Raw genomic sequence first — 27,888 nt, forward strand, 5'->3', positions numbered from 1 at the left:
GTTTGTGTGAAGGAAGGGGTCATTTTGGGAAACAAGTTGATTTGCCCATAGCCTGCATTGCAGGCGTTTTCCGTGGGCGCGCGTAGTACTACCTTAGTTCGCGATCGAGTAGATTGGCCGCCATGTTGTTTCAGCCTCACTCCTACTACCCTAGGACACGTTTCTCCTATCCCCAATCCTCTCCCGAGTAAGAATCCAAGATGCGTTCGAATATGCTCACTAAATACACTTGCTTTGCAGGCTAATTTGCACACGTTTAATACAATTTCAACAATTGACAGAACAGAAACATATCTGTTGCAATCTTACTATTTACTTTTATTTCCACAGTTATCTGGTGGCTTTGCTATTACAATTAGTCTACTTTATTGAGCTTATCGCATTTTTTAATAAGGATCGGTTAATGACAAGTGCATCATGAAGCCTTGACCTGCAATGGAAAATAAAAACACTTAAACCAAAGTGAAATCAAAGATTTAACCCTCGGACGTACAAGCGAATTCATACTCCCACCGTGGTACAGGGGAGGGGAACCCAATTCTAAGGCAGGAGCCCATTAATTGTAATGGGCTCCTGCTAAGGTTTTCAGGTTCTATTAATGTGCAGGGAAATTACTTTGCTTCAAGTAAAAAACCCTTAGCTTACTAGAGTAAGAGTAAATCCTCCTTGCAAAATTACGGAAAAAAAAGCTCAAGGGGGAGGATTTGGCAAAAATCCCCCCACCCCTTCACCCAAACCCACCCTCGCTTGTACGTCCCAGGGTTAAACTAACGTAAGGTGTATGGAGAACACAAATAGTGGCTTGGTGCTATATAATTGTTTAATTATAATTACCTTGCAGTCTTAGTAAGTTTCCTCAGCCATGTCGTTTTCTGTTCCTTTATGATTGGTCTGTGGCTCATCACCTCTGTTATAACAATGACATCTAAAGAGACTGGACAATGACATCTAAAGAGACTGCGGAGGATGTAGGACGTGTCCGTTAGAGCTCCGCTCCGTTCACCAAATATTGCATATCAATCTTATGTCTAGCAAGAAAAGGAAAGGTAGAACCGGCAACAACACATTTATCAGTCCGGCTAAAACCTCACCCGATGATAAAAGGTTGAAGCAGTCGCTCTCACCCGACGCCAACGCTGACACCGACAACGAGGAAATGGCCGCGGAATTCGCAAATGAGGTCACCGAGAAATTGGACCTGATACTCGCAAGACTAGGAAGCTTAGACTCGAAGATGGAGGAACTCAACCAAACTGTCAAAAACCTACAGGCTAAAGTCTCCTCTCTTGAAATAGATGTTGACGTTGTTAAAAACAAGCAGAAAGCCGTCGACGAGAAGTGTACGCATTTCGAAAACAATGCTAAGTTCGTGGACCAACACATACAAGAGCTTCGAAGTGATATGGACAAAAGGAAAGAAGAAATCAGTAATAATAACAAGCAGATCCTTTACTTCGAAGCCTACTCTCGAAGAGAGAACTTAAAGTTCGAAGAAATACCAGAAACATCAGAATCCCTTGAGCTACAGAGAGAAGACACGAGACAAGTCCTTGTTGACTTTATGGAGAGGGTACTCGGCATCGAAGACGCTCAGAACGTCGAATTCCAAAGAGTTCACAGAATGGGCAAGCCAAAGGTGGTTGGAGGGAACGTTTGCCGAACGATTATTGCTCGTTTTCTCAGATTTCCTGACAGGGAAAGAGTCTTGAAGTGCGGTCGGAAACTCAAGGATACCAACTGAAAGATGTATGAAGATATTCCAAGAGAACTATATGAACTGAGAAAACCACAAGTGAAAATACCGAAGAAGGCAAGAGAAGAGGGCAAACGTGCTAACTTCAGCAAATCGCAACCGGATAAACTTTATTTCGACGGTAAATATGTTGAAACGTAAAACATTATAAGCCAAGACTGTTTAATTAACATATTTTGCTAGTTCTTGCAGCACCGAAATCGAAGTCGAAAATCACGCTGCCGTCTAAATTAACAACTATTAGGTGCTAAAACTTTTGTTTGCTGGTAGAGTTCAATCTGAATTATTTAACAACTCTGTAAAGCTTTTCCCGTCACCGTTCGCTTTATATTATTAACGTAAATTATGGTGTAGGAGCTTATGAGCTCAGCGTTTTTTCACTGGCCATTGTTTGGTTGATGGATAAGGCTCGATTACAGTTCACTGAGGAGCAGGAGGTAAGGGTCTTAATTTTTTTCCCTTCCCCCAGTTTTTTCTTGTGTTTTGTTTTATGTGTAGTTTTTCGCATAGTACAATAGTCAAAGAACCTTTGTTTTTCTTTTCTGTGATCAGTGCAAGGTATTTTTTATGTTTGCTATGTATATTAAGTTTGTGCTTTGGCTATGTGTTTGTTTTAGTTGTATTTGCAAGTGTAATTTTGCTGTTATTCGTCCCTTTTGTTTCACGGCGGCAATTTAATCATAAGTTGGCATTCTTGCGAATTAGTAAATTTAAGATCTGCTATGATGAATGCTTTTTAAAAAGTAATTAGCCATATGAACAATAACGTATGCTTTAACATTCTATCATTAAATGTCAGAGGAATTCGTGATCTCACCAAACGCAAATCAATTTTCACATGGGTTCGGAACCGAAAAGCCGATATTATTTTCTTGCAAGAAACCTACAGTACGTCCAATGTGATTGATAGCTGGAAATACCAATGGCCAGGGGACATGTATTATTCACATGGCTCTAATCATAGCAAAGGTGTTCTGGTGTTAGTACGTGAGACCTTGCAATTTGAATTGAAATCAGTTAAAAAAGACACTCAAGGTAGATTTGTCATTGTCGAAGCGTTAGTCCAAGAATGTCCTGTGTTGTTGATCAATATTTACGCTCCTAACAAAACCAACGAAGCTACAGACTTTTACGAAAATCTTCGGTCTACTTTGCTTGATAGCGACTATGATCAGGATTACAAAATTGTTATAGGAGGGGATTTTAACGCTCCATTAAATTTCCAACTGGATAGCTACGGAAGTAAAACGGACAGGAAAAAAGAGGTAGTTAAAAAAATTCGGGAGTTAATATTAGACTTCAACATTGTAGACATATGGAGAATAAGAAACCCCGACAAAAGGCGGTACACATGGAAACAAAAGAAACCCTTAATCTAACGTAGGCTAGATTATTGGCTAATAAGTGATGATTTTCAAAAAGACGACGTTGATAACACATATATAATTTCGGCAATCAAAACAGACCATGCTGCTATAGCGCTTCACATTAATAGTATTGAAAAACAACCACCAGGCCCATCTTATTGGAAGTTAAATTCTAGTCTTCTAGACGACCCAAAATATATTGACCTTATAAAAGATAACATTCCCTTGTGGTTGACAGAATTTAAAGAAGTCTTCGACAGAAGCCTTTTGTGGGATTTAATTAAATATAAAATAAGACAATTAACAATGAAATATAGTAAAACAAAGGCACGAGAAAGGAGAAGCCGTCTTTGTGAAATTGAAAAAAAATTAAAAGAACGCCAAGAGATATTTGATGCAAATCCGACGGAGGACAACTCTATAGAGCTTGAAACGCTTACATGCGAATATAATTCTCTCAGTACGACTATATCACCGAAGGCCACGCTATCCGGTCTAGAGTCAATTGGTATGAATATGGTGAGAAAAATAACAAATACTTTCTTAATCTAGAAAGCCGAAAGATGAGCAATTCATGTGTCCGCAGAATTTTTGATAAACATGGTAAGTTTATTACCAATCCTAAATCAATTCTGTCCGATTTGCACGATTTTTACAGCGAATTGTGTTCTAACCGTGACTTGCCAAACCATCACGTTTTAAGCGACGCATTTCTTGACCACTGTCTCCAACCAAGTCTTAGTGAAGACTCCAAGAATAACTGCGAAGGCGCCCTTACAAACGCAGAGTGCTTCAAAGCTCTACAAACCTTTAGTAATGGAAAGTCTCCCGGTAATGATGGGTTGACAGCAGAATTTTATAAAGTCTTTTGGGTCCAAATTCCTCCAACTGCTCAATCTAAGTTTGATTTTTTATATAATATTTCCAACTCCTTAGACTGGAAAAATATTTATCAATTGCCTAATCGAGTCACTCTTGACACCAGAACGCGAGCCTTTCAATACAAGATTTTAAATCGTATCCTTTACACAAATAGTATTTTATATAAAATGAAATTCATTCCTTCTCCGTTATGCACCTTTTGTGGAGATCACGAAGAAACTCTGGAGCATCTTTTGGTAAAGTGTGTGTATACGAAAGATTTTTGGTCTGCCGTTATTTCTTGGCTAAACAATCAAAACATGCAAGTTGATAAGTTTGACGAAATAACCATCCTTTTTGGTTGTTTCGACAACATTCCAGATAGTAATTTGTTAAACCATATAATTCTGTTAGGGAAATATACCATTTATATATGTCGTAACAAAATATCAAACCATCGTTATCCTTACTGAAAGCCAAAACACTACAAATTCGAAAGCTAGAGCTTTTCATTGCGAAAAAGAATAAGAAAGAAGCTTTTCATTACAGTAAGTGGCAAAAAATGTTATTGTAAATTGTTATTGTTAATTATGGCATCTTTAAGTTAAGTAGTAGGAAATCTACACATAATTAATTAGTCAAAATAAAAGTTCTAGGTGCTAAATTCAATTAGGTTTAAAACAATTAAGTCTAGCCGACTGTGAAATATTGCTTGTAATTAGTGTTAGTTAGTGGTAATACGTCTGTTGTTATAAGTATGTAGTGTTAGTAGTGTGTTTGTAAATAATCTGTTTTGTAATTGCAATAAAAATATAAAAAAATAAAAAAATAAAAAAATAAAAAAATAAAAAATAAATACATTAGACACTCCAACCCGAGAGCATAATGAGCCTCTAGGGCGACATCTGTAATTACAACTGATTCGACAGCCTGGAAACCAAGAAGGTGGAGAATTTTTGGTCAGAAAGGAACATGATACGTCTTCACTAATTTTTTGCATATACCCAGAAACAATTCTACTATGGACCAGTGTTTCATGCCCAGGTTCAGCTCTTTGGGTAAATTTTCTATAGTTTTAATTTTCATTAGTTGTTTATTTTATAGTTATCATCTTTGTAAGTAAATATCTTAACCTTGTAAAACGCTTCAGCCGTTATTTTTTTTATTCTGTTACAATGATGGTATTAAGCCAATATCCGTGTATGGTAGTGAAGTATGGGATAGCTATAGTGGAGACTATCTTTATAAACATCTTCAGCAAAAAGAAACGGAATTGAAGCTTTAAATTTGTTCTTTCGTGTAGTAAAAGCAAAAACTAGAGGAGGCATTTCATCTTACTTGTGTATGTGTAATATGTGTAATAACTATAAAAGTAAAAATTTGCTCCTTCCTCTATAACTAGAAATCGGCTTTGAGTCTTCGGCGTGACCTGAAATAAAGAGGTTAACATTTGATTAAAATAACAATGAAACTAAAAAAGGAAAAACAATAGTAATTGTTAAAGCAAAGTGTTGGAGGTTTTTTTAAATATATAATTGCGACCGTTTAGGCCTCGAAATGGACAAAGCTAGCGACTTTAATACAACGATTGCTTGACTTTTTAAACTTAAAGAAATAAAAGTTGTTTAGTTGAAATTGGTTGTTGTGTTGGAGTGAACGCAGCAAACGTAAAAAAGAGGCCAAGTAGGAAAGAAGATATTTACACATACACCAAGAAATGATAAAACACAATCTTGATCACTTGGCTAGCGAATTCTAGATGAAAAGTATGGGTAGAAGAGATAGTGTCATGTGCAACACGCGAGGAATTTGAATATTTAACAATTATTCTATGAGCCCGCGTTGGATATATACGAGGTGGTAAATAGCGACTCGTATCCAACAAGGGCGAATGGTATAATTGTTTTATTAAATTCTTCTTGAACTTTAAATCGACTGGACATTTCATTTCCATGTAATTAAACGAAGTGATAGTACGAGGAGGCGGGAAAATTTGTGGCGCGGTGCTCACTTCTTGAGTTGAATGAAACACAGGAGGAAAGCGAGCGAAAGAGTTTTCTTCCCAAGATTATCCTCAAACAATCTCCTCTAAAGTCGTCTATATATCCTGGAAATTGTGACAACAGTTAAGATTTACCAGAAGATCCGAAGCAAAATATTTTCTGGAAACTACACGGCTTGTGCAAGTCGAACTAAGCAAGTGTTTACATTGTACTTCTTTACGGCTCCACCAATCAAGACTTCTATATTGTTTGAAGCGAAATTGAGCTCAAAGTGGAACAGGTTTATTGAAGTATAAAAGGACAAGACCAAGATTGAAAGGTAACAAACTTTACAGAAGTGCTGAGTCTGAATTAAACTGCGTCGGTTTTCCGTTCTTTCGTAAATTATTTGCTTCCTTTCCACTTTACTCCACTCGCTCTTGTTGTGTGTTTACAAGTATTATTAATTAAACTTTTGGCATCAATCCTCTTGTTTTGCGAAGTAAATTTTACTATGGCAATTCTGTGGTTTTTGTAGGCACTGCTGATTATTTCTTGTTCATAAAGCTTGCCAAATGTGCTGTTTTCAGACATTTTTCTGATGGAACTGTCGCTTCCTGCAGAAACATTTTACGCTGAGCGGCACTTGCCACATTTTTTTTTTCCCATATAAGGTCAAACATTGGTATACGAGCTGATAACCGGCATTCAGTGAACAAATCAGAAAGCTAGAAATGCAATATCCGAGGTTGAGAATTTAATAACGAAAAATAACAGTGGACAAAATGAATAGTTACAGAGCTTTATAGAGATCTTTACTTATCGTGGCTTTTTTTTCTGACTTACTGGCAGCAACTTACTCTCAAACAAAACTATCCGGACATAATGGGTCACATACAAATCAAATGCATAACTTTAAATTTCGAATTCGTCAAAAATACTCCGCTGCGTTTCCCTCTTCTCTGTGTTTGAATATCCCGATGAAGCATTGTCTCTTGTGTTTGATATGTTGCTCCAAACGTCATCTTGCTTTTGCTTTTATTTTATTTTTTTCATTTTGAACTCCGTTGCAGTGATTCAGAATAACCGGAGCTGTTTACTTCTCTAAGTACTCTTACACCATGACCAACATAAGCACGTAGCATTTAAATATTTCAAAAAGAAAATACATACCAGGCAAGTTCTCTAGCTCTTCTTGCAAGGAGGCACCTACAAACATCACCAAAAGAGCCACTGCGATCAGGAAAGTCTTGTTAGCCATTGTTAACACAGAGACCTTTGTTCCACCAACTCAGGAATGCAATTGCTGCTTTTGAAGCTCGTCTTTTATAGGATTTCAGACAATTGCTTAACCACAGGAAGAAATTACTTGTTTTCCGTTTTTTTCTAAAACGAGCAGACGGAACATGCTTAGAAATGTAAAAAACCAAATCGTACGTGATGCTATATCAGGGCGCAATGATAAGTGCTTTTGTTGGTGTTATTGCACCTTAAATATGGTTAAACGTTTTCCACAGAAGCAATCCGTCCTCGCTTTTTTTATGCACGTTAAGCCAGTTTAATTCACGCCGTTAACGTTCGTAAAAATACGCGACAGTGGAAATCCGCATTATAATATTTAATAACTTATAAGGTGGTAGCGATAACAACAGCTAATTGGACACTTTGAAGTACCCATTTCCTGACGATATTTTAATCTCGTCGGCACTAAATTAACCTTAGCATAAAAAAAAACTCGCTCGTCTATTTACTTCACCATTAACTCCAGACGGCGAAGTTGAAAACATCTTTATTGAGAAATTCACATTGTTAACTGTACACTGTAAGAGACAGTCGATTTTCTATTTTTGCAATTGACGTTCCAAGTGTTATACTCTCTTCAGTGGTTTGCTGAGATAAGTAAATAATTCGCGATATGCGTAAATCACAAATAGCTCTTGGAGAACGCTGGAAATAGCATTTCCAAGCTTCTAGATTTCAAAATTTTCTGAGGGGGCATGCCCCCAGACCCCCCTAGCGGCTCGCGCCTGCGGCGCTTGCGTGCCCCTCCACTTATTTTACCCTTGCTACGGCACTGTACCTTGGTAACAACAAAAGACTTAGATACTGTATACCCCAAATTCCTGGCCGGGCATTACTTCTTAGCTCTAAGATCGGATGAATATCGGCGCCGCCTGAGAGCATGGCAGTTAGAACGGTGAGCAGTCAAATAAGAGCTAAGTTTGTTATCGTTGTGGACTGTCTTTCTCGTCAGACCTGTTATTTTTCCACCAAACTGATCCGTCTCAAACAAACGAAGGGACACACATATCCTTCTTACAGAGTAACTTTCCTTTTATTTTCTTTTGTAACTGAACGATAATTTTTGGGCAACTATTGTTACCTGACTATGTTAAGAATCCTTTTAAGGGATACACTCAAAAGAAACTTCAACTTATCTAAATGTTTCTATTTTTTTATGTTGCTGATAGGGCATGAATCTCTCGATATCCTAGGCCTTTGAGTATTGGTCTCGAAACTACCCTGCTTTCAACTTAAGATGGAAACATAAATAATTTACCTGGCCGTCACGGTTCAAACTCACCATACTATGAGGTAGCTAAACGTGGTGTAACTAAGATTTATCAGTAAAATAACGTATTGTCATTGGATTTCTGAGCGGCGCGTTTGTAATACAGAATGCGAAAAAAATAAGAAAGAAAGAAATGATACAAAACAAAACAAAAACAAATTTTCGCTTTGTTTTGCGATTTCCGCCTTAGAGTGCCGGTTTAATTTCATAAACCTTCCAGCTGTTTTGAAGTATTTCTCAGCCGTTGCCAGGCTTTTAACACATAAAAACGTTTTTTTACTGACTAAAGCTTTAGCCCAGTATGCTTACTTTTATCGAATTTGAGACTTTTCGCGACCAGGAGAAAGAGATATCGAGGAAAAAGAAAGCTAAATTTATTGTTTTCATGGCGGGAAGAATTTGGTGTTACTACTTCCGTACAAATATTTCAACTTTCATACAAGGATGGCCTTTGATATTCACAGGATAAAACCGAACAAATCTGGCTTTGAAGTCAGTACTGAGTGAATGCTTTACAATACTATTTGCATCTGTGTTTCCTGAGAACACCTGCGAATGAAAAAGGAAAGGATCGAAATCATTTCATATTATGTGCTTATTAACTCGGAAAAACAATATGCCGTTAATTATCCTATCAGTATTATGTGAAATAAACGCTGTCAAAATATGTTGTTAATGAAAAGTTACTAAAACAAAGAGTTACTGGAATAAATTATGATACATTACCGTCTGTCTGGTTCGCGTGTTAGTTATGATGAAAACTATTTTTATTTAAATAAATTGCTATTATTTTAAAAAAATGTATCCACCATGTAGTCCGATAATCCCTTGTCTCGAAAAGGAGTCTAACTTGCACACTTCTCGTTACGTCAAAGCTACGAGAACAAGAAATCTGACACCTTGATATTTACACAAAAATATCAGTTCCCTATAAATGTCCGCTTCTAGTCACAAGTACATTATTTTATTTACCTTCTCAACATTGTTTTCCTTGTAGGAATTCCATGTTACTCCATCTGTAGAAAGATGGACTTTGTAGCTGATGATCCAACTACTACCTCTCCCTTGTGTCGCCACTGCACAAACAAAGTGCACTGCACCCATATCAACTTGCAAATAGTCTGTTCTGTCTGATGTTGTCTTTGTACACCACACTCTATCTCCCCTGTTTTCATTCAGCCGGCCGTAGTATGGATGGTAATTACTGCTAAAGAATGTGCTTGCCGTCATTCTAGCATCTGGTATTGTGTTCCTGTCCTCTACACCTACAGGACCACATTCTGGACGACAAATATAAAACAGGACACTACCTTTTTGTCAAAGCTACCTTTTTGTCAAAGCTATTGAGCAACTGGCGGTAAAAAGAAATCATACTGTTATGTTGCTCTTCAAATATAATACCTGAGGAAAAATATATTGTTTTTTTTTTTTATCCAAAAGCACCTTTTAATTCGTATTTCCGGTATATATGTGACTCATTATCTCGATATTAGAGCACGGTGGATTATATTTGAATCATATCTGACATGACTTTTGAACATCAGCAGTGTTATTGTGTTCCTGTCCTCTACACCTACAGGTCCACAGACTGGACGACAAATATAAAACAGAACAATCATGTTACTGTGTTACCATTGTGTCTAAAGGTATGGAGCAACGTTAACTGGTAAGCAAAAAAATAATATTTAAACTGCTATCCAGCACTTAAAATCTAACTCCTGAGAAAATATATAAAATGTTGTGTTCAAAAGCCCTTTTCTCGTACTACCGGTATAAATGTAACGCACATTGAAAACACAGTCGCGTTTCTAGTGCCCGGTCAATTATATTCGAAGCACACCTGACTTGACGTTTGAACATCAGCAGTGTTAGGCTTTGCCTGGTTTATCAGACGATTGGAATTCATCCACTCTCTTTCCTAAGCTTCTTCCATGTGGACAGACGAGGGAGCGGACAAACTCGGAACGTATGATATTAATCAGAATATGTTGCGCTACACGGTGGATAATACGTATTTGTATGGGTATTATTCCAAGAAAGAAGTTCTATTTTCTGCAGAAAATCGCACTGAAAATTTCTCTACAAAGCTTCAAGAGTACAAGAGTGCGACTGTTCACAACATGTTTTAAAAAAGCTTATTTTCGTGATTTTTAAAATGAAAAAATAGTTTAGAAACGACACATCTCCTCAACGCCCTAGGCAGATTGGGGGGGGGGGGGGAGGTTCTTCCTTGTATAGGAAGGGTATGGTTTTCAAGCCGTTTGGGTCCGATATAAGGTATACAATTTGACCATTTTGTTCTAAAATAGGGTATTGTTTGTGCACTTTAGTCAGCAATTAGGTATAACTTTTTAATTGAAAGAAACTACTTTTGTGATCGTTATTAATAATGTCTTCAGATGTGAGATTTTTTAACGCTGGAAAGGGGTATTTATTTCTGGGTCAGGTCTGCATTAGTGCGGGAAAATCACATTATTTATTTGCCCTGAATTAGGTTATAAAGGGTTTTGGGAAGCGCGCCGCAGATTCCCGCCAAATTTTCGAAAGCACCCCTCTCACGGGAACAATTTCCATACAAAGATATTAAGATAGAGACATATTAATACATGCATTTTGGAATTAAAAAAGATAAAAAAAAAAATTCATTTCGGTGTTTTATGCTTTTTTTGCATATTTTGTTAAAAAAAGTTCAGACAACACGTGATTATTTCTTATCATACCCAAATTCGCAAGTAGCCAATCAGAAGCGCGATCTACTGTCCTGATATCTTACGATATCAAGTCACAGACCTGATATGCCACCATATCATGGTCATTTTCAAGTAAAGAAGCGTTACCTTACGATGAATTGAAGAGATTTTACCAATTAAACAAAACCTCGTTATATAAATTTAGCTGGGGTTTACCGGTCGTAAATAGAGAAAAACTTTCCCGCCAAAACTAAACTTGAGCCGACGAGTACTTAAACATTTAGACTGAAACAGTGGAGTCGGAGTTCCCAATTTTTTCGCTAAATTTTGATTTTAAAAATTAGAGAATAAAACTTTAAACAAAACAGTAAAAAATGTCCGAAGTAGAACTTAAAAAAAGAGTTGAAAACCAAAAAGTATCAATACAAACAGGTCAACACAATTTACACTACGTACCTGACAAAAATGGGTTCAACCGAGAGATTAATATTACCGGATTTTTGGCTGAATTAGGGTACGGTAAATACCTAATCGTACCTTTTTGGTACGCTTCGGCTGCATATCAGGGTCGCTTGGTCTCGCAATATATACGATCCATGGCTTGACCAAACTTGCCTGATATGCCGCCGAATGGTACCAAAAAGGTACGATTAGGTATAAATATTGCACTATTACTTGTTGCAAATAAAAGGTACTACTCAATCTAGCTAATTAATTAAAAATTTTAAATTCGTATATATCGCCGCTTAAGTAAAGAAAAACCATGACTTAAGGTAGGTAAAATCTTACCTCCCATCACAGTTAACTCCATAGCAGAAGTCGCATTGGCAAACATGTCATTCGACGACGCTGTACAAGTATATCTGCCCGAGTCCTCCTGTTTAGTATTCCAGATTTCAAGTGTTCCGTTCACACTAACATTTGATCGTAGGGAAGGTAGCTCGCCGTTTTCTTTCATCCACGTGACAGTGGGTTTGGGGTCCCCAGTAGCCTGACAAGGGACGGTAATATTTTGGCTTGTGTTGACTTTGAGCTGCGCAGGGGGACTGATTATGAAATGTGGCAGCTCCATAACAACAAGTTGAGTAACTGCCGAGTCTTCTCCGAGGGAATTAGACGCTTCACATTTATACAAACCAGAGTCATTCTTCTGAGCATTTATTATTGACAGCTTTCCGTCTTTTGAAGCAGCCCTTGCTTGCGATACTTCGCCGTGCATTTTAGACCACGTGATCACCGCTGGTGGGAAACTAGTCACGTGACAAGTTGGTAAGGTGACATTCTTGTTTTTTTCAACGTATGATGGACAACGCGAGAGAGAAACTTCGAGCTGACCTGCAGTGAAATAATAATAATAAAAAAAAACAGCATAATTACCCCCAGAACATCAATAAAATGCATCGATGAAAAAAATTTAACTCTCGGACGTGGATGCTTTTTCTACACAATAAAACATTCATATTTTAATAACGACAAGGGAAATCGTTTTTGATTATCATGATCATCATCACAAATTGAAATTTGGGTAAATTTCCAGGTCTAATTTTGGTTGCCGTGGCAACGTGAAGAACCGTTGACAAAAAGAATATCCCTGAGGTACAGTGTATAACAAAATCTAATATACGTATATTGCTGTTCGTTTATAGACTCTTAACACCAACTGTATATTCTTTATTTTCCAAACAAGTCTATCATTATTTTTACACTAAAGACATTTATTAAACGTCTAATGTCAAACTCGCATAAGGTTTATATTCTCCATCTTAACCCATCATCTCCAGGTCTATTCTGTATATAGTGTATTAAATGATGATATGGGTGCTTATATAGCGCATTTACAAAGCTCATGATCAATGCGCTTTACAATTCAAATCTATGGGATGAGACCGGACATCAGCATATAAGGCGCCTATGGCAGCCGCTATCCGTCCATGTGTATGATCTCACCTCACCACCCAACCCATGGAATAGAACAGACCACAACACCAGGAACTTCATGCCCTACTCTTTGCGATGAGTGTGTGGGTTCTTTAACGTCCCCTGCTAATTATAACACTGAAGATGCAGGAGACGGGGCCTACGGCTTATCGTCCTTGTCCGAGAAGACTAGAATGTCTAACCATTTACAGATGTAATTACAAAGGCAGCACATTCTCCTCAGTTATTTTAAGACCCTGAGTGTTGGTCCGGTCTGGGAGTCGAACCCGAGACCTCCCGCACGACAGTCCGACGCTCTACCACTGAGCTAACCGGTCGGCGGTTAATGTAAACAGGTAAGGGACAATTTTGATTTTAGCCGAACGACTTTTGCAGTCAACTAAAAGTTTGACAGTAGTTTGATCCTCTTGTGGTGAAGACATTTTACCAAGAATTTGAGAACAGCAACTCCTTGCGCTGAATTATACTTTTTGATTGACCATTTTCTCTGGCATAAACGCGTTCATTTAGAGTTCGAAATAAGTTGCATTAATCCCATCGAAAGTTTAAAAGACGTTAAATCCTCTTGCAGCTTCTTCGGAAGCCCAACGATGGCTGGACCGTCGGCCTCCGTAACAAAGGAAGTCGCAACTGCCTTTTTGCCATGAAGCTCACAGGTGACAAATACTTTATTTTGCAGGTCGAGATTGAGGCTCAATAACATCAACTGTGATTGATTCAAATGTAGTTGATTCAAATTGATCGATCAATTCTCCTCCGTCTCTACGTTTTCGACTTTAAGATCTACGACTGCTTCGTCGGTCCTTGCTCCTGGACTGATAACGTGACTTAGGGTTTTTTTCTGTTCCTTTGTCTGCCTCTCGTTCTTCTTTGGTTTTCTTCAGCGGCATACCCTTGCCCAGTGATGGTCTTTATGGCAATTCAGGCACACAGAGCCATATGCAGGACACTTATCTCTGGGATTTAAAGGATGCTCGAGTCCGCAGCTAAAGCATTTCTTCGGTCAAGTTGTTGTCGTTGTCGTTTCTTTAATTCCATGAATTTCGTTATTGTTTTCGCCATCTAGCTGTTCCACTTGGGATACGATGGCTTCGTAGGTCCTGGTGATGTCGATAGCTTCGTAAAGGGTAAGCTGTTCGCCTTTTTCTAGTAATCTTTTTTGTACTTTCTTCTGTTTAGTTCCAACGATATGGTCAATTGCTCGATAAGGCGCTCGTCCGACTCGGTCGTGTCTCTGAACCTGCACTTCGTGGCTTGATTTCGGCAACGTGTCAAGGAATCATCAATCTATTATTCGTTTTTCTGTCTGAGCTGTTGTAGCTCATATCTGGCTAACCTGTGGTTCACTTTTGGCGCCACGTGCTTTTCAAATCGCTCCCAAATTTTCGCTGTTTTCGTGCTGTCTCCGTCGCTTTTCCTGATCCAACTGTTGTATTTTTCTAATCCTTGCCTGCCAATCCACAATAAAATGAATGAGGCTTGCTCTTTCTCCGATTTCTTTCAATATGGCCCGCTGAAAATCAGGTCGCAGTATTCAGTTGCATGAATTTCGCTAACTCGTCTCGCAAGTCTGGCACATGTTCTGACGCGTCGCAATTCATCTACTGGGTTTTGAGTGCCGCAAGCCATTTCGCTTGCTTAGTGTGTTAAACCGCTTAGAAATCGGATATTTCGACGTGTTTCGGTTCGCTTTAGTTGCTTCTAACTCCTGACACCATGTCGAGTCAATAAACCAGCCAAGAGATCGATAACACAGCAAAATGCATAGGAAGACAGCCATGCCACTTGTCATGTGACCGGAAGTGGCCGTACAATACATAACCGGAAATGATCATGAAAATGACCACTACAAACTTTACAAGGCCGCGATATCCAATCTTTCTCTGATTTCCTGAAGACTTCTGCTTATTACCGAAAAAAGTCTACTCGGCCCGTTCTCTTTCCTGTTCCCTCTTTTGCTCAAACCACCGATTGTTTCCGATGCTACTGCCTTTAATTCTGCTTCTTGGATAATGAACTATCTACGTGTTTCTTCTGACTGCCAAAAACCATTATCGTAAATCAATCGACGATACTACCGAGCATTGATTCCGTCAATTTCTTGCACAAACGGAGGTAAAGCGATCCGTTTCCTAATTTTTCATGTCGACAGGCCTCTTTTTAATTGACCACAGTTACGTCTAGTAAATCTGCAAGTTTCTCGAGATCCTTTGCATTTCCAGGGCGTAGTGGCTTAAAATCTTCCAATTCTTCTAAATGTAGAGCTCTCTGACGTCTTTTGCCGCCACACTTTCAATTAAATATCTTTCCTTTGCCGCCTCATAGGCCGCCGCATAATGTCTCAAAGACTTCACGGCCTTCAGTGCTTCGCCTGATATATATTGACGTAATTGAAGCAAATTGTAGCTTGGCGTAGGGCGTCCTGTTTTCCAACCTTCGTATTCTTTATCGCTATTAATTACGGGAATTGAAGCACGTCACATATCCTAACCAACCGATGGCGCACTTGAATGACTCTGTGTCGATTTCTCCGCGAAAAATTTTGTCTTTTTTAGTCCACCGAGCTCTAACTTTAACAACTGTTCTTCTTCGAATGAACGACTACGATATTGACGAGTTAATTCTTCTAAATCTTCTTTTGAACGAGCAATGCCTTGTTCTCGCTTGAGTTAATCCTCTTGAATTTCTTTTTCCACACTTATTCTACGCTTTCTTCGATTCGGCGTCGGCGAGTATTTTCTGACGCATAAGTTGCCAAACTGGATAATTCGTCCTTCCGATTGTCCAAATATTTTGTGCCTTGTGACGAGCAATGACATATTTCGCTTCTAGTTTGTCCATTTTGTCTCCCAGCTCTCTGCGTTTCTCTTTTTTTATTCGTAAATACTCTTACGATAGTTTCTTCATTGTTTCCATGGCGTGTTCTTTTACTTGGCAAAGTAATGGAAAACTTGTTTGACTTCCCGCCGGCTTGGGTAATCTCAGTAATCTTCTTCAACCAGAAGGTATCCTTTGCTCTTTTCCTACTTTAAATTTACAATTCGCTCTTCTCCTTCGCGATCGTTCAATACTTCGCTATCCTCGCCGTCCACTGACATGATCTGGAACCTCACTCTGCTACCATAAAATGTTTACCAGAAACATTTTATTGGCTCTACGATGTCCGATTACTTGATACACTCGATTGATACGTCCAACGATCTACTTAACCATATTCAGACCGGGGGGTGGGGCTTTTGAGGCCCGCGGTGACTTTGAACTCTTATAACTTTTTTAAGATTTAAACAAACGCTGCTAAACGTTCTGAGTTTTCATAAAATTTATCTGGCAATAATTTGATGAAGCAGGAACTTGACATCGCCATGGCAACGACATTTCGACAGGCATGTTTTCCCAGATTTGTAATTTTGCGTGTTTCTGTTAATAAAAATTAAGTTTATTGGAATTATTTTTACATTTTTACGGTTTTAAAGCACATTTTTATTGAGTTTGAGTACTTTTGCATTTCTGGCATTTTGGAAAAATTTTGAAATCCAAGGTGGCGGATCCAAGATGGCGGCTGTTTTGACATCATGATGTAATTGTCATGTGATGTGACGTCACCATACCACGTGATGTATACCGAAAGAAAGATGTTCAGACATACAAAACATCCTATAAGTTTCATTGTAATTGCTTAAATATTCTGGAAGTTACATGGGGGGGGGGGGGGGCTTCCGAAGGCCCCCCGCCCGGTCAGAGAAAGTAAAAAAAAGCCCGGTCTGAATAAGCCTGAATTTCAGACATCCCACTGTGGTCGCCTACTCCCCAGAAGGGACGTCTCAACACATCTGGCTCTAATGTCGTCCGGTGACGTCACTACACTTTGGTTTTATTCCATGCGGAAAAGTTTTTGTCGAGGCCATGAAAGATATCTCCACGAGCTGACACGAGGCAAACGGCGCTTCAATCTTTTATTGTGAAATTATTACTCGCGAGGATTTACATAAACACTTCACGCTCCGTTGAAAGTGGCTCTTACCGAAGAACACTTTGACACCTTCAACATTACTGACTGCTTCATTTACATAAGTATTGTCTTCTAAAGGACTCAAGGGTATAACTCTTTGCTCTCTTTTGGGAATTCGTCGCTTTAGGATTATAAAAAGCCGAAAATGTCGGAACCCTTTACAACCTCGTTTCCAGGCCGTGATGCACGCAAAGCGCCTTGGGTACCCCACTTTTCCCGGGCGACGCGTTTCAATGGGCGCCGATCCGTAATGGACTGAAAGAAAAATCGCTTCAATAAAGGAATACAGGGTATAAAATTGTTTTAATAGTAAACTATTAAAAACTTGAGACGAATGGATGAGATTTTAATCGACTGCAGGCTATATTCTTTTACGGAACCGATTTAATCTGAACTGATTCACTTTATCCAGCGATCAAAATATAATAATTACGTTACGCAGCGGACAAATATAACACACTCGTGAGTACTTAAAAGAATCAATTTAGACGGTTACAGAGGCATCAAGAAACGGAATTCAAAACAAAAATATCCTACTTGACCGTCGGCACTGAGTTCAGAAATCACTGGCTCAACTCTTTCCAACTCTTTCCAAACGTTTTCAAATTACAATCCTCGCGCGGTAAAATTTAGTCATAATTTCACATAATTATGCAAATAATTTTTAAATCAACCAATATAAATCACTACCCGGTTTTTGGATAGTGACGTCAACGGACGGCATTAGAGCCAAATGTGTTTAGACGTCCCTTCTGGGGAGTAGGCGACCACAGAGGGATGTCGACTGAAATTCAGGCTAGGTCTGAATAGGGTTAAACAAAGATTGTCCTTATGTCCTCGAAAACTTCGAAAATGTCCAAACGAACTTGTTACATTCAAATCGAATAACCGAATTAAAATAAAGCCTACACGCAAAAAAAAAAACTTAGGCCGGAAATTTACATAAATATTCGAAGCAAAGAAATAAATGAAACTATGCCATCTAGTAAACCAGAAGAAACAAAATAGATATTACATATATTCCAACGCATGACATGATGTGAATTTAACTAATGTGTTCAATTCTCCCGTTTCCGAGCGCTATTAGTGAGCTTTTGAAACAGTTAACATGCCATTAATAAACAAATGCCATTGCAAAAAAACGCCTAAAAAACTGCAGCTGAATCCATGTCCAATTCGACCCTAAGAGCTAAAATTCTATTTGTTTTCGATCCAAAACTTGTAAATCATCATTTGCTACGACAGTGGCGTGTTGCAACAATCGATCGATTCGTTCGATTCGTGCGAATGAATAATTTTATTCACAACACGAAAAAACAGTTTGTCGATCCGACAATCAACAAAAACACGCTACATAATGATGATGATGATGATGATGATAATGATCAGATGCCATCAATACACGGGTATTTGTCGTTTTAAAAACGCCAAAGATAGCATACATTTAAACGCAGTATTAAATGCTGCAGCCAGCTCTCCTTTTCCCCCAGAATTAATAATTTATTTCACCGCTCTATGGAAGCCTTTCTCGCATAAACCCGCACCCAAGGCCCCTACACTTAAATTATTAATACTCACGCTTTTGACACTGTTTTCCATTGTATCTCGGGTGACACTTGCCACTCTTTGCTGTTTTTCCATTTCGATTGCGGGAAACATCGATGCAGGAGACCTGAATGAGTAAAGACATGTTAAAAAAGTTATCTAGCTGTCTTATAAATTAGTTTGGTGTTTGTATCAAAGCAATATTAATGGCTAGATTCTTTACTCTCCAGCCCTCGCCTGCTTGACTACTTTGTTATAGGTCATTAACAAACCCTGAAATTAACGCACATTCTCAAAATTCGCGTTATTGTTTCAGGGCGGTAACTAACAAGAGACAAGACGAGGCACTTGCCTCGTCTATATTTTAACCCAAAATTAAAAACAAAATATCTTTTGTTGGGAAAAGAATCCCAAGTTGAACAAGATTTGTCGTTCTTAAAAAAAACATGATACCTAATGAAAAAGGTTGAAGACAGAGTTCCAGAGCTTCTAGATTTCAACATTTTCTGAAGGGCAAGCCCCCAGAACCCCATAGCAAGATCTTGTCTCGTCTATGGCAAATGTATGGTTACGGCCCTGTGTTTATTCTTTTAGCGAGCGTTAATTTCTGCGACATTATTTAAGTCCAAATACCAGCTGGATACTGTCCGAACACATATAGAAACTAGAAAACAAAATCATTTCCTTTTCTGTACACATTTTTCAGTTTTCACAATGTTAAAGCCTTAAAGATATCTCATCTGCAATATTTTTGTTCATTTTCAGCTATTCTAAGTTTCAGAAAAGCGATACAACAGCCAAAATATCTTTAGAGACATCAAAAATCGCGTTTATTTTCTCGATTTTGATAAACGTTATTTCCTTATTCAATAATAATTCCAGACCCTAATTTACGAGACCGTTAATTTCCTTTAATAAGGTATGTGTGACCTTGCAAAGGACATTGATGCTAAAGGTAATAGCACGCTTAAAACACGCTTCCACTTGGAAAGAGGGGATGTCAATTTGGCATGCTATAAGGCGCGCTACGCGCTACGAAGCCTGCCTCATAAGCAATTTCTTCTGTTTCATACGACACGCTTAACACAAAATGCGTGAGATATCGAGTAATGAACCTTGATATAAATTGTCAAACAGCGAAGCGTGTCAAGTTTGAAAAACAAAAGCCGCGTTCAAAACAAACACGCACATCACGCTAATCGTGTTGAGCGATAAATACATATAGCGTGCTAAACAAATCCTTTTCAATAAACACTCTTTATGGTCAGAAAAGAAAAATACAAGAAAACTTATTGGCAATTCGTAACTGTGGCTGTAACCTAGCGTTGTTACGTTGCCATGAACAGGAACAGAAATCCTGCCTTTTACTTTTCAAGGAATGACGGAATTAAAATTGACTCATTTTACGACGACGTAACACGACCGCATGATAAGTCCAACCGCTATTTTGGAAGGTCCAGGCACAGACAAGGACGCTTTCAATACTTTGCGATTCCGTGTCAGTTTATTCCGTGAACTGCAATTTTATGGAAGTATCGCTCGTCACAAAATCAGTAAATTTTACCATTTCGATCACCGACGCCAAACACGGTTCACCCAAAATTCAACTTTGGCTTACAGCGAAGAAAAAAATAAAGAATTGAATAATAATAAATTGTTATCTTAAATATAAGGAGGCAAAACCCCTTTAACGGACAAAAATTTTGGAAAAGGTTAGCGTGTCGACTAGCTCTTCCCAAACAATACCAAATGTGTCTTTCCCTGCCCTACGAATGAAAACACTTCTCTTGTACTCTTCCCTGCTTTGATCGACAAAATAAGTTGGATTTTAAACAGTTTTGCCTCAACCAGGAAATGTTTTTCAAACTAAGAACTAACTGACCTGAACAGAGCCATAGTATGTGGATCCTTTCTTGCATTTAAAATCTCCTGGCTTCGTCTGTCGGGTTTTATTGTTGAGCTCACATAAGGGTCGTTTTGCACTATTGCCATCGTTATGATGAACATTAAACGACTTGCATTTGTTATTTCCGAGGCAATTTAGCTGACATTTAAACTCGTCAGCAACAACATCCTTACCAATGGCGTGTCCAACTAAGGCATGGTCTAAAAGAAAAGAAAACGAAAATTTCATACTTGTAAACAGTCCACTGAAAAGATCTAAATGAGAATCCATGTGTATGATCTAACTCGATATGTTTCCTTACCAATTTGTGCTTCAAAAACGCTTCCACAAAAGTCTGTGTTTGCCACCACAAATACCACTACCAGGTAAATGTTGAGAGTCACTAGAGCCAACTTAGCCAGCCAGAAAGCAGCCATCAGTACGATCGGTTGTATCTTCCTTGTGCAGTGAACAGCCCTTCTTTGGGTTGTTCTTGTCTCTATTTGGAACTCTGTCAAGTCTTATAGATAACCAATGCGCTACCCGTAATTAACTCAAGTGATTGACAAACAAAACTCCCCAGGGTATCATGTCAATAAATAAAGAGAAGGACAGGTGATGGAATAAAGTTACAGGTACACACATGAATATAAAGGACGAAGGATAACCCGAATAAGTTCATTGTGTCCAACAATTCAGACCACGTACAAATGAAGATCTTGATAAATAAATTGTAATATTTCGATATAAGCTATACCATCATCAGACTAATAAAATTAACATACAAGCTAGATCTTAAATACTGTGAATGAGGAGACGAAAACAATAAGTTTACTCAGGAGAATAGATAGAGTTCTCTGCTGGATTTCAGTCCATTGATGGAATCCAGCAGAGAACTCTATCTATTCTCCTAAGTAAACTTTGAAGGTATATTGTTAGAAAGACCTCGGCTGAAAACGAAAAAGACTTTGGGAGATCGCGCGTTTTTGATAGCTGCCCCATTCTTATGGAACAGTCCTCCTCTGCCAATAAGACAGGAAACATCCATCGAGTCTTTTAAACGTTCTGTTAAAACATATTTATTTAGTAAGGCTTTTAGTTAGATTTGTTATTCATTTGATTTAATATTGTGATTCTTAAATTTTACTTTTTACTACCTTTCACTATTACTCTGGAAATTTTAATATGTAAATATTGTAATTTTAAATTCATTTTTATTGTGTAACTTTTTTAATCTAGTTTAATAATTATTATTGTAATGCACTTTTGAATATTTTTATAGAAAAAGCGCAATATAAGTATTAAATATTATTATTATTATTATTATTATTATTATTATTATTATTGTTTTTAGAAAAATTAAAAAGAAACATCGACAAAAGTGTTATTGCAAATTCATTGACAAAAAAAAATTGTTAAGTGTTCGTGACTTTCGCGGAAACAGAGGAAGTCATTGTTTTTTTTTTTTAGTGTTGAGTCAACTGCGTGCGTTTGATTTGTATGCTGTCAAGCAAGGGAAACCCCCTTGACGTAATCTAATAGGCCATTTCCGAGTTACCCAAACGAGTCTACGTGCAAAACCATTCAAATGAAAATAAGTTTGATTTGCATGAAACTGGACCTGTTGGTGAAACTCATTTTCATATGAATTGTTTTGCACGTAGACTCGTTTTGAAACAGAGGCAAAGGGTAACTCGTAAATGGCCTATTATTTTTTTTTTTTCATGTAGGATATTTTAACTCGGCAACAACTCAATCGGGGGGTGGTTTATTCTGTTTTGCTTCTTCCATCGCCTCAACGACTTGATATGTTATTCTTCTGAGATTTTTCTGCCAAGCAGGCTTAAAAAGCTCGGTGAAAATAAAGAAAATCGCATGGAACACAGCGATCACTTTGGAACTCTTCGTATGTGTGGTTTGCGAGTTATGATTAATTAACAACAATATTCAATTTAACTAACGTGCATGCATGAAGTATACCGTGAAATATTGTGCTGTGCGAAAATTAACTTTCTAGAGTATTAATGATGACATAGCCTCGTGTTATCCGCTATTTTTTTTTTAAGGTTATTTCCCGAAATCTATTTTTGTAAAGTTTGGTGAAAATAAAGCAAATCGCATGTGTTTTGCGAATTATTTATTCAACAACGATACTATATTTGACTCATATGCAAATGTTGTGCAAAGAACATTCTAGCACATTCAACAACAATATTATGTTGACTCGTGTAAATATACCTAAAAATATTGGGCTAAGAATTTTCTAGTATGTTCTTTTAATGTTATTCACCTCGTGCCATACACTATATTTAGTGAACAGGTGATTCCCCAATGCAATGACGTGTTTTGTGACCAATCACAGGTAAAATTATAACTTTATATTATATTATTCACATAAGCTTTTTGTATCAAACGAACAAGTATGGCCGATGTATGAAGACGTTTATCACCTTTATCATGGAAAAAGAAGCAAAAACCAACTTAAGCGTGACCAAAACTTGTCAAGTCATCAAAGAACAGACGCCGACAAGCAACCGCGGCATGGGATGACCGCCGTTGTCAAGAAACAATTTTCCTTCGCGGCCATGAGATGCCCGTCGTTGTCAAGAAACATTTACCTTAGCAACTGAATAAAACTATTCTTACTTAACACACTTGTAATGTTTATCGGTTGCTTATATTTGTTGATACAATATCGTTTCACGGCCCTCGAGCAAAAAAAAAAAAATAAATAAAACAAAAGTGAAATAACCCCTGCTTCTCACCTATTTTTTGGTCGAAAAAGTGCGGCCCGTCTTTCGCTGGCGGTCGCTAAAATATTTTGCTGTAGTCAGAGCGTGACGTGCAGGCTGAGGGGGATTGGGATTGGGAAAATCAGGATCGTGGATCGTGGAAAAAAGAACCACAGCTTCAAATGTTATTATTTTTTGCACACTCAGATTAAATCCAGTGTTTATTTTCTCAAAACAAGGATTATGTCACAACATAATCCAATTTATGCGGCGCCACATTAATTATCTTAGTGAACAATTAAAGCACGTGCTAGTCAGGCTGATCAGATCAGGTGGCAAGCTATTTAAGGCCTATCGTACTGATATCGGCCTCTTTTGCCAGTGTAATATCCGAGCTGCGCTCACAAAAAATTTTTCCTCCGCCACCCCTCACGGCCGGCCTGGCTAACATTGACTTTAGTTGTTCGTTTTTATTAACTGTTAATTGTAGTATGATGGTGCGGCCCCTTAGGCCCCACCTTGTTAGTTCTGTTGACAAGCAAATCAATTTTTATAAATCATCGGGATTTTTGTTGAGTAATAAACAGCCACGCGCCGTGGCCATTTTACTTCCAACGAAGTGTTTTATTCATTGCGTTCTATCGATTAATTTCTCCACGCCATTGGCAGGATGAATAAGGTTTCGAGTTAAAGGCGCTGCATAAATATGATTTCGACTCGGCTGAAAGTCTCTTTTTTTACCGTTTTAATTCTTCTTCGCGAATTTGCTATCTCAGTTTTTCCATATCCGGCTGTGGGGATGGCATTTTTTGGCTTATTGCGAATGGGTAAAAATATATTTTTTTAACAAGAGGAAATAAATTCATACCGCCCGGTATTTTTTTGTTATATAGACAAAGAAACATGGGTGAGTTGAAAAATTAAAAGAAATAAGAGCACAAAGCGGGAAATGAGGTCATCTGATCGTTTGTGTTCCAATAGTGTCTTCAAAAATCAGCTGAAATCCACTCTTAATTTGAACAAATGGCTAAACAACTAGTTTAGACTCCTTTGCATCGTTTTTATTGTACTTTACATTGAATTGTAGTTATAGTAATGTTTTATTGCAGTTTATATTTCTAAATTTTACCATGTAAATAATTATTATTTTTCTCTTTTTTTTAAAAAAAAAAAAACATTCATGTAAATTGGGTGTGAAGATCCCTGTGGGGAACTCAATAAACTCTATTCTATTCTATTCTATTCTATTCTATTCTATTCTATTCTATTCTATTCTATTCTATTCTATTCTATTCTATCCTATCCTATCCTATTCTATTCTATTCTATTCTATTCATTCTATTCTATTTTATTAAATTCTATTCTATTATGTATATCGATCACGGTGTCGTTTAGTGTGAGTTTTACGAGCAATATATTTTTCGGTAAAATACATAATTCTTTACAACAAAGATATTTGTTAAATATTTGGGTACATGATATTTTATATTTTCAGTCTAGTGTCAAAATATTGAGTTTACAAAAAAGCATGTGTTTCCTTTGTTGCCTAGAGAGGTGATTGCGCGGTGTTTTCTTGAACATACTGACCTTGTAGGCTATATGTAACAGCAAGCGGTTCTACTTTCTTATACTTGCGTGTAAATGGGCCGGCTTTGCATCGGAAGTTTTGCTTCTAAGGAATGCATGTAAATTGGCATTACTGAACTTCATATAAACTGACTTCCTCGTTTTTTAATGAATATTTAATTTTCCATCGCGACCAAATAACACCCATATCAATAACAAGACAGCACTAACAGTCAAATATTTTATAGACCACAAAAGAAGCTTTTAAAAAGCGTTTTTCTGTACAGCAGCAAAACAGTTTAAACCTAATAAATAAAGAAAACCTAATAATTAGAGACGCAGCAATCTCGGAATAACTAATATTCTTTTTCATATTTGGTGATGGAGTCAGGGTTGTAATGAAAATTTAATTGGCAGAAATGTTTTAACGGATCGAAGGGGCACTTGATGTGTCAGCAACTTACGTATCATCACGAAAAAAAAGAGAACAGAGAAACGAGGCAAACATGAAACTCTAAGAAAACGTATCCTGCAGTTTGGGTAATACATTAGAACTCCGCTTAATACGGACAACCCCTTTAACACTTTTTCTTACAAGAACCCGCTTAATACGGACACCAGTGAATGGCAACAGCGAACACTTTCCTGTGACCAAAGTCAAATGCCCTGATATGAAGTAAACCTCGCTTTGCAGACACTTTTTGGTCACTGCTTATCTATACAGCGCATATTATTATTTGTAACGACTGTGTGCTTACTGCACCAGGTCAGACTTTCTACAGGTCATTGCGATTTTATTAATGAAACACAAAAGCATAATTACATGTTATCCTTGTACTGTCTTTTTAAGGTGTTTGATCGGTATGTCTTTATCAAAATATGTGTCCTGGACGTTTAATCTCAGAGCAGGTTTAACAGGACACCCCGATAAAACGGGTATTTTTGCGTGTTATTTTGGTCTCCGTATTAATGAGGTTCCACTGTACCGCAATACTGCAATCCCGATTGCAATTGCCGCATGAATCGGTTTCCAATAGAGCAATGCCGCAAACACAATGTCTCTTCCCTTACGTGTACTTATATAAGGTATTTATTCAATTAAGTGCCCAACCAGAATAAGCGCCCATCCTATAGGTAAGAAAAGTTTATAAGCGCCCCGCCTCGAATAATCGTCTCATCGTCTTCCGTACGCAGTAAAAAGAAAAAAAAATGGGCACATATTATTATATGTTCTTTTGATGCCATCAGGTGGTGGTTTTGAGTGGTGAAATTACCGGACTGAGTTTATAAAGAAATAATTAAAGGCAGTAAAATCATTTATGACAGGAGATTCAGATACGAAATTGACCGACACATTCTATTGAAAAAGCTGACAAATTTTATTGCAAATGAAAAACCTTTTGTTTTACAGTTATTTGATGGAATTTAATATTAATATTATTTTACTTTGAGGAGCTCATCAAGGTCTTAATAAGAACCGGTAATGTCAGCTGATCAATGAAGCCTTGACTTGCAAAAGAATAAAAAAACAGTTTGACTTTAGCCGAAATAACATCATAAGTCTAAACTGAATCAAGGTGAGTGTATCCTACCCATTTAGTGGGGGATATAATTATTCCTAGCCGCCTAATGCTACGGAAACCGGGATAAGCTCCGGCATATCGGCCGCATGGCTCGACACTTCCTTTCATACAATGGTCTTACCGTATTGTTATTTTAGTAGTTTCCCTCGGTCAAGTCGTTTTTCGGTTTTTCATTGGCCCAAGGCTCATCACGTCGGCGTCTGCCAAGACAAATACATCTGTAGTCACGAACCGCAGCTCTGTAGCAATGATAGCGAGCGGGACGACATCTGGAATAACATGCGAGTTGACAGGCTAGAAACAAGAGAGGGTAGCAATTTCAATCAAAGAGCAACACGTTTAAAAAATGATTACAATAATATCAGCATACAATCCTAATATGGAGCAATGCGTCACACCTCAGCTCGTCTCGGTTTCAGGTTAAATTTGCTATAGTTGTTTATTTTGTTACATATGGTCTTACTAAAATACATTCTTCCAAACAAACGAGAAAAAAATAACTATAAAATAAATACAAAGTGAACTGTTTGCTCCTTACCCCAAAAACTCAACAGCCTAGGGTCTTCATTGTGATCTGAAACGTGGAGATATAAATATGCGTTATAAAAATTACAATGAAATTATAAGAATAAACACCTTACCAACCACGGTGTTGGGAGAGTTTATTTTTATAATTAGACTGTCAGGCCACGAACAAAACTAACGGATCGCTTTTCCTTTTTAAATTTACAATTACATGTATATGAGGTTGTATGGAGTGAACTCGGCAAACGCGAAAACAAAGCCGCGAAAGTAAAGAAGAAAATATTTAAACACGAGGCGTTGTCTAGTGGAAAGATCAACTTTGAAATGATGGAAGGTTTTGAATTAACTAGATCCGATCCAATATTTACACTTTATTCTTGCATTAAGATCAGATTATCATCGAATTAAGTGAGGAATCAGTAACGAAAAATGATAAAAATAAACAGCTCCTATGTAATCTTCGTAGCAGTACATATACAAAAAGTTTAGTGGTTTCCATAACTTCATGAAAGAAAATAGGTTTTTTTAGCGGATTCCTGGACATTTATATATTAAAAGAAGCGTTTGAGAATTGAATATAATACCTATGCCACTTACAATTTGCGTCCTTTAAATTTTATATTCCTTGGCATCGATACAGTGACATTTCTTCTAGGAAGGTTAAAAAATTCAAGAATTTAATAGTTATACCTACCTGGCAAGTTGCCCAGCTCTTCTTGCAAGGAAACAACTACAAGCATCACCAAAAGAGCCACCGCGATCAGGAAAACCTTCTTCGCCATGGTTGACAAAGAGACCTTGTTCCACTAACTCAGGATAACACTGTAGGATAGTAATTGCTGCATTTTATTGCTCGTCTTTTATAGGATTTCAGACAATT

General features: G+C 37.6%; 1 protein-coding gene and 2 long non-coding RNA genes across 3 annotated transcripts in view; all 3 read right to left on the reverse strand.

The window, feature by feature from the left end:
• Positions 1-260: 260 nt before the first annotated feature.
• On the reverse strand, positions 261-27,840 carry LOC144656710 (uncharacterized). The gene is made up of 4 exons (XR_013571363.1): positions 27,703-27,840; positions 27,022-27,057; positions 26,605-26,777; positions 261-430 (listed from the first exon to the last, which is right to left on the reverse strand). It is a non-coding gene; the product is annotated as an uncharacterized LOC144656710 (long non-coding RNA).
• Positions 4,864-27,888, reverse strand: part of LOC144656714 (uncharacterized) — a 32,224-nt gene continuing 9,199 nt past the window's right edge. Inside the window, exon 3 of the long non-coding RNA XR_013571369.1 lies at positions 4,864-4,911. This is a non-coding gene — a long non-coding RNA (uncharacterized LOC144656714). The remainder of the gene's footprint in view (positions 4,912-27,888) is intronic.
• On the reverse strand, positions 7,871-21,123 carry LOC144657101 (uncharacterized). The gene is made up of 6 exons (XM_078517397.1): positions 20,925-21,123; positions 20,600-20,823; positions 18,751-18,844; positions 12,015-12,560; positions 9,508-9,815; positions 7,871-9,084 (listed from the first exon to the last, which is right to left on the reverse strand). The coding sequence occupies exons 1-6, from the start codon at positions 21,037-21,039 to the stop codon at positions 8,944-8,946; spliced, it is 1,428 nt and encodes a 475-aa protein (XP_078373523.1). The 5' UTR covers positions 21,040-21,123; the 3' UTR covers positions 7,871-8,943.

The sequence above is a fragment of the Oculina patagonica genome, chromosome 6, assembly GCF_052425735.1.
Source record: "Oculina patagonica isolate OP01 chromosome 6, crgOcupat, whole genome shotgun sequence".
Lineage (NCBI taxonomy): Eukaryota > Metazoa > Cnidaria > Anthozoa > Scleractinia > Oculinidae > Oculina > Oculina patagonica.

Excerpts from the sequence above, each read along its gene's own strand:
- LOC144657101 (XM_078517397.1), bottom strand. The coding sequence starts at position 21,039 with ATGGCTGCTTTCTGGCTGGCTAAGTTGGCTCTAGTGACTCTCAACATT. Across the intron at positions 20,824-20,924 it reads CGTTTTTGAAGCACAAATTG|ACCATGCCTTAGTTGGACAC; the intron begins GTAAGGAAACAT and ends CTTTTCTTTTAG. Across the intron at positions 12,561-18,750 it reads TGGAAAACAGTGTCAAAAGC|GTCAGCTCGAAGTTTCTCTC; the intron begins GTGAGTATTAAT and ends ATTTCACTGCAG.